At 55.8% G+C, this 13,402-nt stretch overlaps 1 protein-coding gene across 2 annotated transcripts in view; it reads right to left on the bottom strand.

The window, feature by feature from the left end:
- PAQR5 (progestin and adipoQ receptor family member 5) overlaps window positions 1-13,402 on the bottom strand; it is a 58,421-nt gene that overhangs the window by 12,568 nt on the left and 32,451 nt on the right. For both annotated transcript variants that reach the window (XM_028100438.2, XM_028100440.2), the window contains 3 exons: window positions 11,370-11,497; window positions 8,641-8,846; window positions 3,848-3,974 (listed from right to left, as the gene is read on the bottom strand). In XM_028100438.2, the coding sequence (XP_027956239.1) occupies window positions 3,848-3,974; window positions 8,641-8,846; window positions 11,370-11,497 (461 nt within the window). The remainder of the gene's footprint in view (window positions 1-3,847; window positions 3,975-8,640; window positions 8,847-11,369; window positions 11,498-13,402) is intronic.

Raw genomic sequence — 13,402 nt, 5'->3', positions numbered from 1 at the left:
TTCCACCAGGGATGAAAAGTCACCTCTCTCCCTCACAGCACTGACCACAGGACATTTCACCGGGCAACTGTTTGTCAAAACAAAACCACTTTTGGACGCCTTGGATGAGTGAATAAAGTGCCTACGGTGACTTGTGATGGACAGCAAACTCTGGGTGACTGATGTCCCTAAGGGAGTGAGGACGCCTTCCTAGGCTTCTGGGGGGCCAGCAGGATGAGCAGGCAGGGTCTCCGTCACCCCACCTTGCTCTGAGAGGCACAGAGAGGTCATGCGTTCTCTCGTCTCCCTTCTCAAATGCTACAGAAGAAGGCAGGCAGGTTTCTGGAACATTCATTTGAACTAGATTCCAGGGAGTCCACAGTGCTCAGTACTATAAAGGACCGAATGCCACTTAGACCGTGATATTCTGGCAAGCACGTGAATAACTAAAGACCACTCAGGAGGTCTGTGGTCTGCTTCTTGCTCCGGGAAGGAGATGGCCGCTCTCTGCCACTCCCTGCCACACCATGGACTGATGGAGCCTGAGGCGGAGGCAGGGTGGCCTTGGGGGAGGAGGAAGGCGAGGAGAGAGATCTCAGAAAAGACTCTGAAGCCCTGGCATGGTAGAACACCCAGAGACATCTTCTCAGATGCCCTTGTTAAAGTGAAGCCAGAAGTCCGTGAAATCCGGGACCCCGGGGCGGGGGGTTCTCCAGAAGTGAATGGGGGCCGAGTCACTCCTGGTGCAGGAGTCAGCCCTCTCACTCCTCAGACACTGAAGACAAAGAAGGGGATGAAAACGGGAAAGAGGACCAGGCAAGAAGGGACCTCACAGGGCCCTCAGATGAGACATCCCACTGTACCTCTGGCCCCCTCCCTCGGCTTCCGTTCCAGCACAGGCCTCCTCCAGCCCCCTCGCCGGCAGCCAGCGGCACGCCTGGAAGCCCCTCGGCTCGGAAACTGAGGCCGTGGAATGGCCCTCCTGCAGAGATCACTGTCCTTCACCAGCACAGGACCAGTCTACAGCAGGACACACAAGGCACTTCAAATCCCAGCCACTGTGGGAGACCCTCTCTAGCCACGCCCCTCCTGCCAGCTGTGCAACTCGGAAGCCCCTTGCCGCCTCCCAGGGCTGTCTCCTCCAGCCCCCTCACCCTGTGCGCTGTTTGCTCTGTCCCAAAGGCCCTTCCCTCCTCTCCAGCTCAGGTGTTCAACCTCCCTCAATACCCAGTCCTAGTACCACTTTGCAGAACTTTGTGTATCCAAGCAGGTGTCATTTTGTATTATCATTAGTTGCATACGTTACATTCTGTAATGCTATATTTTATATGCCATTTCCTTTGGCCTTTAGAGGAAATGACTCCATCTGGGCTTCTGGGGGGGGGGGGGTCTGCAGTCAGCTTCGACTACTGCACTGGGTGCTCTCTCAGGGCAAGGGCTGGGCCTCACTCCTGCTGGTATTCCCAGATCTTAACATGATGCCTGGAGTATGGTAGACATTTAAGGAATATTGAGCGGTTGGTTGGTTGGTTGGTTGACTTGTTGGTTGGTTGGATGGATGGATGAATGGATGAATGAATGGGTGGACGGGTGCATGAATGGATGGGTAGGCAGATGGGTGGAGGATGGATGGATGGATGCACAGGCAGATGTATGGGTAGACGAGTGGATGGACGGATGAGTAGGTAGGTGGATGAGTGGATGGCTGGATGGGTCGGGTGGAGAGATGGATAGATGGATGGTTGGGTAGGTGGATGGGTGAATGGGTGGGTAAGATGGATGGATAAGTGGTGGTTGGGTAGGGGGATGGTGAATGAGGAGGTGGCTGGATGAATGGTTGGAGAGATGGAATAGCAACAGATGTGTCCCATAAGTAAACGAAAATAATCCATTTCATTGACAAGAGAGAAACCTCCAAACACAGGCATCAGGAGATTCCTGGCCAGCCTGCTCTGTCAAGTAAGTTTGTCCAAAGGTTAACAGGCATGCCACATCCAGAAGACCCATTTATTATTAACAACCAGGATGGACTTCTGGCTAGAAGAAAACCATCTACCCTGGTGGCTTATAGATGATTCAGGAAGCTTTAAGAAAAAAGAAAAGAAAAAAAGGCAGCAAATTTGCATTGGGGGTTCTTAGGAAAACAGTCCTGGATCACGAACTCTGGGACTTCTTCTTCAACACTCAGGGAGCCTTCCATGCCCCCTCAGCCCACAGTGCTCACCTCTCACCCAAACAGCACAGCTACACAGCCAACAGAAGCTAACCAGACAGGATTGTGACTCATCCAAGGACCAGAGCTAGCTAGGTGTGTCCACACATCTGGGCCCCGTGCCTCCGGGGCATGCTTCATCTCTCCTGGGCTGTTGCTGGCATCCTGGTTACTTTTCTATGTGTGTGTGTTATGCCTTGTCTCATCCAAGGCAGGGCCCCATCCCCTCCTCCCCATCACCCGTGCAGCCCTCAAAGCTCCACCCTGGCACAGAGGCTGAGCTCCAGAAAGAGTTTCTAATTGACAAGAGTCCTTGAGGAAGTGGGGAGGAGGCAAGAATAACCCGGTGACGTCTGATTCGGTTTCCACCCCAGTGGGCAGACCCTCTGTCCTCACAGCTGTAGGGGGTTCTGCATTTCCAGGGAGAGGGAAGAGAGCTGAGCTTCCACTCCCTCCGCCAGGCTTGTTTTTGTGGGATGAACAAACCCTCGTTGTTGACACTGAGCCTAGAAATGAGACGCCCTCCCACGCAAAGCAACTCCACGCTCCCAACCGGTGTCAAGACAGACAAGTGGAGACAAGTTGGGGCAAATATTCTTGATGCTCTTTAAGAATCTCTATCCTTCCATTTTTTAAAGAAAACCAGCTTGTCAAGTTTGTGAAACCTGCCTACCTTCGGTCCCACGACACCTTAGTGTCACCCAAGGAAAGGGAGAGCCACAGTCATTGCAGGGAGGGTACAGAAACTTCCACCCCCTCCCTTTCTTCCTGGGGGGTGGGGAACAATGGTTCAATGGGGAGACTCCAGCTGGCTCCCCGGAATCGAGATGGGGGCAGAGGATTGGGTGCAACCTGCCAGCCTCCCGTGGGCCCTTTCCTAAGCCACCCCCTCTCCCCAAGAGCCCTGTAGCCCGGGGAGCACCCAGCACCCTGGCACCGTCCAGACAGGGCTGTCCCCCCAACACCACCATTTGAGAGGTTTTCTAAATCATTTAGGGAAGCAGAAATTTGGACAGTTCGCTTTTACAAAGAGCTGAGTAAACTAGAGTCATTAGCCCCCAAGCAATGTCTCTCGGATTCACACTCCAGTGACCTTTCTGGAGTGAAACTGAGAAACCAGAGGGAATTAGAGCCAGTGACCCAGTGTGAGTGGGTGAGACTCATAGCCATGGGGCTTCCCCAGGGACACAGCAGCCATCTGAATATCATCGGCCAGGGAGCACGTGTGTCTAGACGCAGGCTTGCTCAGTCACTATCAGCAGACTGCCCATCAATGGGGTGCCGCCTCGGCCAGACGTGCCAGGCACGTTCCCTGCAACCCTTACACCCCCCTCACAAGGTAGGCAGATGTGTGGGCCCCATTTTACAGATGAGCAAACTGAGGTTCAAGAAGGCTAAATAAGCGACCCGCCCCGCAACAGGACCAGCTACATCATTTGTAGGGCCCAGTGCAGAAGGAAAGTGTGGGACTCCTTATTCAAAAATCATTACGCAGTTCAAGACAGTGACAACAGAGTGTTAAGCCAAGTGTGGAGTCCCCTCAAATGTCCCAGTTGTGTGCCCGTGGAGTGGGTCTGGAACTGAGCCCCAGGCTTCGGAGAGCCCCCCCATGGAGCGTCCTACCCCCCCCCCCCCCGAGGCCCAGCAGCTAGGTACCTGGAGTAGCAGGAGAGGCCGGTGCTGATGATGGTGTTCAGCACGGCCAGGGGCACGTAGTAGTCATGGAATGTGCTGCACACCATCACGTCCGGGATCGAATAGGCCGAGTATGCGATGGCTGAGCCTGGAGAGGAAAAAACCAGCCTTGGACCAGAAGCCAGGCCGCAGCGTAGCCTGGACCCTTGGGAAGCCCAACCCCAGTATCTCGCTGAGACTTGCCACCACACCTCACTTGTGTCATGCCCCCCACCCAGAACGTCCTCCCTCTCTTCTCTGCCTACCCAAACCCTACCCTGCGAATTTACTATGAGCCCAGCATTGCCCCCAGGGCTTTACACTCAGTAACTCACATAATCCTGACAATCACCCTCTAACATAAACCTGCACTTACCCTCATTTACAGATGACGATGCAGAGGCAGAGAGGGTTACCAACCCCCCTGGGGGGCACACAGCTAGAAAGCGGCAAAGCCAAGCTCCCACCTGAGGCAATTCAGTGACAGTCCCCCCTTTGATCCCCAAGCTCTGGTCCGTGATGACACCTCAGAGTGCTCAGCTTTTCTGAGTATGCACATCTCACCTGCCGATGACAGGGGCGCCCCTTGTGGAAAGACGGACATTGCAGGGAGGGAGGGACCTTGTCAAGGGGAGGAGGCATTTGGTATCAGGGGGCTGGGGCCTGGCCAGCGGAGAGGCAAGTGCAAGAGGCTAGCCTTGGTGTTTCATTGTTTTAGGTTTGGGAGTCTGTGACAGGAGGGTTCCCTAAGGGTCCTTGGGAGACCCATCTGCTGCAGCTCTTCTTTGAAAGAACAGGGGAGATCACTGTCCTTTTCAAAGGGGCCATGTGTGTCCAGAGGCCTGGCCCAGAAGGCCTCTCCAGCTACCCTCACCAGGTCTCCTCTGGGAGAGACAGCCACAGGCCTGTCTGCCCAGGGCCTCAGGGGTCGGCCCTATGCTCACCTGTTATTCCAGAGACACAGAGAAAACTGGAATCCTCGCTCAAGGCTGAAGCGGGCCTCCACCACACAAGTTCAAGCTCTGCCTCTGACCCCATTTGACAGATGGAGTCTGGTGCAGCCAAGTGGTGTTCCCAGGGTCACAGAGGCAGAAAGAACTGAGAATCAGCACACTGCCAATGGGATTTCAGCTGGGAACCGCCTCCTGGGGGACAGACTCTTCCTCAGCCTGATAGGAGCGGGAGGTTCCCCTCTGGACCAGGAGGCATTCGCTCTGTGTGTGCTGGCTGGGGCCAAGGTGCACGCCAATCTCCACGGGCGACACAAGAGCGGGGGAGCCCCAGACCCTGCCCAAAACGGCAGTGAGAAGCCAAATGACGTCTAGTAAGAAACAGACATTTGGTCTTCTCCACCGTTCCTGGCACAGAGCACCTAAAACCCCCGAATTTCCTAAGCCAAGAGAGCAAGGAAGGTGTCTTTTGTAATGTTAATGAGGTGATTTGGAAAGCAGGGGACCAGAGGGTTGACCTCTGGGAGGGGAAGAGGGGCTGGAGCTTGAATCAATTGCCAATGGCCAATGACTTCATCAGTCATGACAAATGAAGTCTCCATGAAAACCCAAACAGAGGTTCAGAGAGCTTCCAGGTTGGTGACCACGTGGTGATTCAGGGAGAGGGGGCGCACTCAGAGGACACTGAACTCCGAGCCCTTCCCCACACCCTGCCCTGTGCATCTCTTCCATCTGGCTGTTCCCGAGTTCTACCCCTTTATAATCAACTGGTAATCCAGTACGTAAAATGTTTCTCTGAGTTCTGGGAGCCAGGATCATTGGAACGTCAGATGTATAGCCAGTCTGTAACAACCTGGGCTTTCGTCTGGCATCTGAAGGGGGGGGGGGGGGCGGATGGTCTTGTGGGACCAAGCCTTTCACCTGTGGGAACAGATGCGGTCCCCCAGACAGTGTCAGAAATGAGCGGAATGGTAGGACCCCCAGCTGCTGTCAGAGGATTGCTCAGGCTGGCGTGGGGGACAGCCTCCCCACCCCCCCACACACACATTGTACTGATGCTCAGACCCCTTTAGAGGGCTTTCTGGGGAGCAGGAATAGAGTCAGCTTTGGATTCCAGGCTAAGGAAAGTAAACATCCTCTTGAGGCCATAGGAAGCCATGGAAGGTTTCTGAGTGAGGGACTAAGACGGCCAAAACCTAGTGAAAGTGCACAGGACGGCCTAGAGGGAGAAACAGCTGGAAACCAGGGAGGAAGTAGGCACAAACACCACCCTCAGGGGACTGCGGGTTTCCACAGGGTAGAAGTGAGAACAGGAAGGAGAGGTGGCTATGGACAAAGGGGCAGGGAGTCTGAGGTGGAAGCCAGAGGCCCTCTCCACTGGCCAGACCTTCCTTCCATGTTCCCAGAACACCCCCGTGTCAGGTACCAGGATACCGGCTGGAAGACCAGACTTGAAGGACCAGTGTCCCGTCCTCAGGGAGCCGTTCTGAGGAGCAGAAATGAAGGGCTCACTGACGAGCCTGGGGCCCAGAGCTTCAGGGAGGGGGTCCTGGTCTGGGGGCTTGGAGGAAGCCACGGGTGGGGGCCCAGCCTTGAAGGGCCTGCAGGGAGGGAAAGGAGAAGATCCCGGGGAAGGACCTATGGGAGGGTACCAGACCCTGAGGAACGCTTACAAATCCAGAAAGCCAGTGACGGGAAGGGAGACAGTTCGGGGTGGCGGCTGACCCCCAGGGCTTTGGTTCGAACCCTGGCTCTGCCATTTACAAGCCATGTGACCCGAGTCACTTCCCTTCCTGGTGCCTCATTATTCTCGCCTATGAGAGCCACCATCCCAGGGCACGGACGCCAGGGTTCAGGACACAGCCGCGGTAATGGCCCCCCTCCGAATCTAGGTGCCAGGCACTGCACACCCCACTCGCAACACTCCATTCATCTTCGTGCCGTCCCATGAGGAGGGTATGGTGCCAAGTTTGTGGACGGGAAGATTGGGGCCTGGTGAGGTGAAGAACCTCACCCAGGATTTCAGGGGTGGCGGTGGCTGGGCCACCAGCAAGCACTACATGATGCCGCCCCTCGTGACCTGTCTCAGGTGCCATCTAGGCACCGGGTCTGGGCAGGTGATCAAGGGCTCTGGAAGCCTCTAGACTAAGGGTTCGAACTTCATCCGGGGTAACTGGGGATCCTGAAAGGTCTTAAGTGGGAGGAGAGCACGGTCAGAAGGTGTTAGAGAAGCCTGGAGGTGGGGTGGGGGGAAGTTGGTGGCAGTCGGGGAGGGCCAGGAGGAAGAGAGGGGGCTGTTGTCAGGGTGCAGTGGGGAGGCAGGAGGGTCTGAGCAAAGGCCATGTTGGGGAGCCATGTGGAGAATATGGGGAAGAGACTCACCGGAACTAACCGACAGGGTGGCAGGGGCATGGGAGGGGGGGAAGCCGAGGGCTCAGATTCTGACTTGAGAGACCAGGTCGGGGTGGAACCATGAGCCAGGTGTGGCACTGCAGGAGCGGGGGCGGATGTGGACAGTCTTGGTCACAGGGCTGGACACGGCGTGGACCTCAGGTCAGTCGTAAGCTAGGATGGGATTGGGAGAGCCCGGTCCAGAGGTGTTCGGGGATGGTGTGAGGTCACCCTGACGCCGGACCCCACACGAGAGCAGAGGCCCAAGGCCTGATTCTGAGCTTGCCCACTGCCAGGGGAGCGGAGCAGGGAGCCAGCCGAACAGAATGAGAACATGCACAGGCAGGAGGAGAAGCGAGAGTGATGTGACAGGGACCAGAGGGAGGGAGGTGGTTTGGGAGCACGGAGGGGCCCCTGCATCAGAGGCTGGCGAGAGCGCCCAGAAGAAGCCATGTGTCCGCAGGCGGGGCCCCAGCAATTGCGGCTTTAGGAAATGGTGCGGGCTGGACACAGAGCACGGAGGAGTTGGGGGGTGACACGGTAAAGCCCGCGCGCGTGTGTGTGTGCATCTGTATGTACATGTGTATGCGCGCGTTTGTGTGTGCGTGACTTGTGAGAGGGATGGAGACAGGATCCTCATGGACACCCCCTTGGGCAAGGGGAGACAATGCCTTTGCTTTCACACCTGGAGCAGGAGCAGGAGGGAGAAGAGGCCAGAGCAGGGGAGACTTGGGGATAAATGGATGCCCACCAGCTGGGGAGAGAAGCGGAGCCAGAAGGAGGGGGCCCCATAATTGGAGGAAAAACACAAGGAGGCTCAAGTACCGACACCCTCCCGCACCTGCTTTGGGTTCACCCCTCGGTTCCCACGGCACTTTGAGCATATTGCTAACTTGTCTAAGCCTCTCGACAAGCGGGGTTCATGAGCCCCCTTCTTTGTCAGGCAGGACAGACACCAGCCCTGACGTGCAGAGCTGGCTCACCGTGGCCTGTGACGACAGACGGATAAGGTTTCAGGGATCTCGCAAGACGACTGTCAAGCCCCGCTGACTACCTAAACTGACAATTAAATAACCACATTAACACAAGTAATAACTTTCCGTTAGTGCATCTCCTCTATCTGCATAGAAGAATTACTGCATGATGATGTGCAGGGAGGTCCCACTGGTGGCCGGAAGTGGGTCATGGTGAGGGGTCAGCCTACCCCACAGATCGGGGCTTTTGTCCCTGCTGAATCGGTTAATATTTGCCAGCACAGCTCTGGACAAGTTTCTTACCAAACACTCATCAGAAACCTGGAGGAGGCATGGCATTCCCATGACTCTTCCGCAAGCCCATCAAAGCCTTCTGGTGAGCCCAGCTCCCGGGGGGGGGGGGGGGGCTGGCAGCTAGCTCGTTCGCAGGGAGCGGAGGGGGACGCGGGGCCCTACGCACCCAGGCTGAAGAGGTTGACGGCCCCGTAGTCCAGGAAGTAGCAGATGTGGCGGGCATTCTTGGACATGGAGCTGAAGGTGTGTGCACAGCTGGATGCGAGGGGGTACACACAGCTGGTGCCCATGTACACGAACAGAGGCCAGGAGTAGCTGTCATTCTGGATGTCTGTCACACACAAGGCGGTCACAAACCTCCACACGAAGAACCTGGAACACAGCGTGGCCCACTCAACCTCCGTGGCTGGAGGCTCCTCTGCACCCCTCACAGACTATCTGCTGCCCCCCATTCCCCTGGGATAACTGAACCCTGTGTGTTCTTACTTTGGTGAAATACTACGAGTGAGGGAGGGTGAGTGTGATCATTTTACGGTTAGAATTGGGCAGAAGGGGCAAGAGGAGAGCCTTAAGATTTATCTAGTACATTCCTCTCCCCACCTTGCAATGACAGACTCTCTCTTAGAGCATCCTGCCTAAGTGATTCCCCAGGCTCAGCTTGCATGCTTCCGGGGATGGGGAGCTCACCACCTCTCGAGGCAGCTCTAAGTGTCAGGAAATTCTTCACTGAGCTGACACCGGTCTCCCTGGGATCTATCTCCATTTGATCAGCCCGAGTTCCCCTCAACGGGACCACAGAAAACTAGCACATCAAACATCTAAGGCAATCAATCCTCAAAACGCCTCCTCACCTCTTTGAACCTTACATTAAAGAACCCCGTGGCACTCAACCACTCCTCAAAGGATCCACATGGGGCCTTGTCACCAGCCCTGTGGTTTGTCTTTGTCCCCTTGCAGGAAGGTTCCTCAAACAGAAGCAACCTCCCAGGAGGGGCCTGGAGAGTCTAGAAGACAACAGGACGATTGTTCTCCCTCCCCTCCATGCTACTTATTCCTCCTCTAACACTACCCTCGCCTTTCTGAGTGGCCTAGTCCCATGCTGCGATCTGCTGAGTCCAGCTCCCTGGGTCCACCCCCACACAGAGACACAGGACAGCTCCACACCATATCTGCCTCCTCTATGACCCAGGCAAGGGGGCCCTGCCTGCAGAGCTGCCCACTTCCACAGACCAACCACCGCTAGAAAGCCAGGGCCTCTGCCCACGGGCTCTCCCAGGGGAGGAGACTCCAACGCTTTTCCCACAGGAACCCAAGGAGCATCCGTCCATCTTCTGGTTACATTTGCGAGATTTGTCCTCCCATCCCAGCAAAAACAGAACTGAGGCGATGTGCTTGGGCTCAAAGCCTATCCGATCATCTCCGGATGACTCCCTGGCCCCACTTCCTTAGGGGCATCTTACTCCAGGCTCTCCCAACCCCTCCCCACCCTGTGTTGCTCAGTGGTGACCATCTCCCAGGGTCTGGCAGGGCCGGGGGGCTATATGCAGCGGGGAGCCTCGGCCAGAGCGGCCCAGCTTTGGGACAGCTACGAAGTCACCCCACAGGGATCTGTGCACAGGCGCTCCAGACCCACCGGCAAGCAGGGAAGGGCCAGTGCTCCCAGCGGCAGCACAAACTGCAGAACCCCATAAATCACCTGTGGTTCATCCACACAATGGAACACCAAGCAGCCTGAGAGGCCTGGGGGCCAGACGGAGATGGGAGGGAAGAAAGCCAGGGAAGAGAGCAGGAGGCAAGGACTCAGAGTGGGTGTGCACACGCGCCCCAGGGGCTCACATCTCCGGAGGGGCTCTGGGAGGACCGGCAACTCCAGGGAAGAGAACAGGGGCCGGGGAAGACACTATCTCTGTCCCCATCTGCAAGTTGCACTTTATGAGCATTTAGACTTTTTACTTACGTTTACTTAGGTTTGCTTAAATTTTAAAAGGACACACACACACACACACACAAAATAAAATGACAAACAGCCCCCCTGAGCAGGAGCTGGAGGTCACCCTGAGCAGTCTGCAGGCCCTAGAACTTCCTTCCAGATCTCCCTAGTCCACCGCAGGCCTGCTCTCTCTTCTCTGGGGAGGCCTCTGGCACCACCTGGCCCTGCACTTCGGCCCTGGATCTGTCCTCTGACTTCTGAGCAAGCACGGCCTTCCTCGAGCCCATCTCTGTGTGCGGCACACCCTGGGGTCCCTCCCATTCTCTTGGCTTCTGGACAATGATCAGAGGGGAGTCCAGAGTCTGGCCTGTGCCAGGACTTGCCGTGCCCTTTCCCTGGGCCACACCTGTGTCAGCCAACGGGGGTCTTAGTGGACCCGAGCTCGTGGCTTCTCCATTAAAGTGCCTCCTGGCCGCTGTGGCTCCAGCATGATCATGGGGCCCCCACAGCTCCCCGCCCGATGCCTTTTCCAATGCTTCCCCCACCCCCGATAATCCTCACAGCAACCCTGGGCAAGGTGCGGACCATCCCTCCCACTTTACAGACGGGAAAACATGAAGCTCAGAGAGGTTAAGTGACTCCCTCGAGCTCGTGACATTTTAACCAGGGCTTCTAGAGGACTCCGAAAACCTCCAAACCGAAGGGGATGAGATCAACCCAGGCCGCCAGTGCAGGGAAAGACTGGGGAGCTGCCAGGAGCCTCTCGAATCCTACTAGAATCCATATGCTAAAGCTCACCCCAGCTGCCGGCCCCAACATCTCCCAGCCCCATGCTCATGCAGCACGGGGGAGTCCCCAAAATCCCAGCATGGACTCTCAGCCTTCCCAACCCCCCTGGGTTTTAAAGAAGCCCCAGGCCCAGGGTTCCTGAATTGACATGGCCAGTCGAGGGGACTGGAAGGTACCAGAAGGGCAGCAGGTGAGTCCAGATGTTGAGAGTCTCATTGGTCATTTGGAAAAGGCTGAGGATACAGGCAGTGGCGGAGCTCTGTGGGTGTCGGTAGCCGAACAGGATGCCCTGCTCATGGAACACCTGCAGTGGGGGAAAGAGAGAGGAGCACTGAGGTGAGGCCAGATTTGTCTGGCAGTGCCGGGCGCTGTGTGCAGCGGGGAACTCTTCAGCCTGCAACATGTGGCCCCAAGTCCTTGAGCTGTCAACCTGCTTCCCTCCCCCACTTCTCTCCTCCTTCCCATAGGTGCTAAAATCCAGGTCCTTCCAGAAGCCTGTAGCAGCTGGAGGAGGGAACTCAAGACCCCGGCTCCCTTTGGGAATCCGGCCAATCTTCGTGTTCCCAGACAGACACACTTACTCTTGTCATGAAGATTGCCTAAGAATCTGGTTTTGCACCCTCTGCCTGGGGCCTACAGCTCGGTCTCTGGATGCCTTCGTGCTTGGAAGACATATATGCTGTCTGTCTGAGCCAACATGCCCCAGATGGCAGGAGCCGGTGGGAAGATCTCTGCAGAAGATCCCCCCCGCGCAGGGCCAGGATACATTCACCAAAGCGCTTCATAAAGGCCTTTTGATGATGAAGACAGTGATGGCATTAGCCTGGGATGCAGGTGGAGCAGGGCCAGCCACAGCTGGGCCTGCCCGAGTCAGCCCTTCCCCACGCAGCCCACCTGGCACGTCTCTGGGTCACCAGCCCCGAGAAGACAGGTGGACTAGTCAGCTGACCTCTGGGCATCAACCTGCCCAGAAGACTCCATCAGACCCATTAAAAATGTAATTGTGAAAAGGAGGCAAGAGGGACGAAGTTCAGCATGTGCTATTAAGTGAGAACAAGTAGAATGTAAATTGTATTCCTGGGGCGATTATAAGGATTATAGAAGTTTAAGGACACAGGCAGGGCAGAGGCTGGGGAGAACACAGGAGAGGGGAGAGTTTGATTCATTGAGGATCTGTAGGAGACTTTCTTTCCCCTTTGTGTTGATTTCAGCCAGGGTTTCTCAGTCTTGACACTATGGACATTTTTGGCCAGCTAACTGTGTGTTGCGGGGGGCTGTCCTAGGCAACACATGAGTACACCCGTGGCCTCTCCCTAATGACACCAGTGGCACACACCGTCCCAAGCTGTGGCAACCCAAAATGTCTCCAGTAGTGCCAATATCCCCTGGGGGCAAGGTGACCCCACTTAAGGACCACTGATGTAGAGGAATGTTGTCAGAAGCTCTGAAAGGTCAACTAAAAATAAGCAGATTCATAGAGGCAAATAATGACAATGGTAACACTAGTAGTCATAATATAAATCGACTCACAAGAATATTTTACAGTTTTCCCTGTGGTTTTCTGGGGCTGAGGGAGAAAGGGAAGACAGAGAATGCCAACCTAGCCACCCATCTCTCCTCTGGATTACATCTTCTTAGCTTAAGAGAGAATCTCCATTCAAAGGTACATAATAGGGGGCGCCTGGGTGGCTCAGTCAGTTAAGCATCTGCCTTCAGCTCAGGTCTTGAGCTCAGGGTCCTGGAATCAAGCCCCAAATCGGGCTCCCTGCTCAGCGGGGAGCCTGCTTCTCCCGCTGTCTGCCGCTCCCCCTGCTTGTGTGCACACTCTGTCTGATAAATAGATAAAATAAAAAATCTTTAAAAAAAACCGTGAACACGTTCCCTTCTTAGTTCAGTTCTGGGTTCAACTGGTCAACCAGGGGGAGGGGGACCCATGAAGCTGGTTCATGGTCCAGTGAAAAAATACTATTTAAATTAGGTTTGGGTCTTAGCTGATTAAAGCAATTTGTTCCAGTTTTTGATTCACGGTCCAATCCTGCTGACGTCCCCGGTTTACAGCAGACAGGCTTCTGTCCCCGGCAGCAGGAATCCTGGCCTCCAGCTGCCCACCCCACCAGGGCCGCTGACAGGGAGGCAGACGGGCCCATGGCCTTCAGCCTTCAGTGCGTGTGAGGAGGGTAACGTGTGCTTGGTGGACATGCGAAGGCTC

Source organism: Eumetopias jubatus, unplaced genomic scaffold (genome assembly GCF_037043125.1).
Source record: "Eumetopias jubatus isolate StellerSeaLion01/CBP00866 unplaced genomic scaffold, mEumJub1_p1.0 scaffold_7, whole genome shotgun sequence".
Taxonomy (NCBI): domain Eukaryota; kingdom Metazoa; phylum Chordata; class Mammalia; order Carnivora; family Otariidae; genus Eumetopias; species Eumetopias jubatus.
This window is presented reverse-complemented; position numbering and strand designations above follow the sequence as displayed.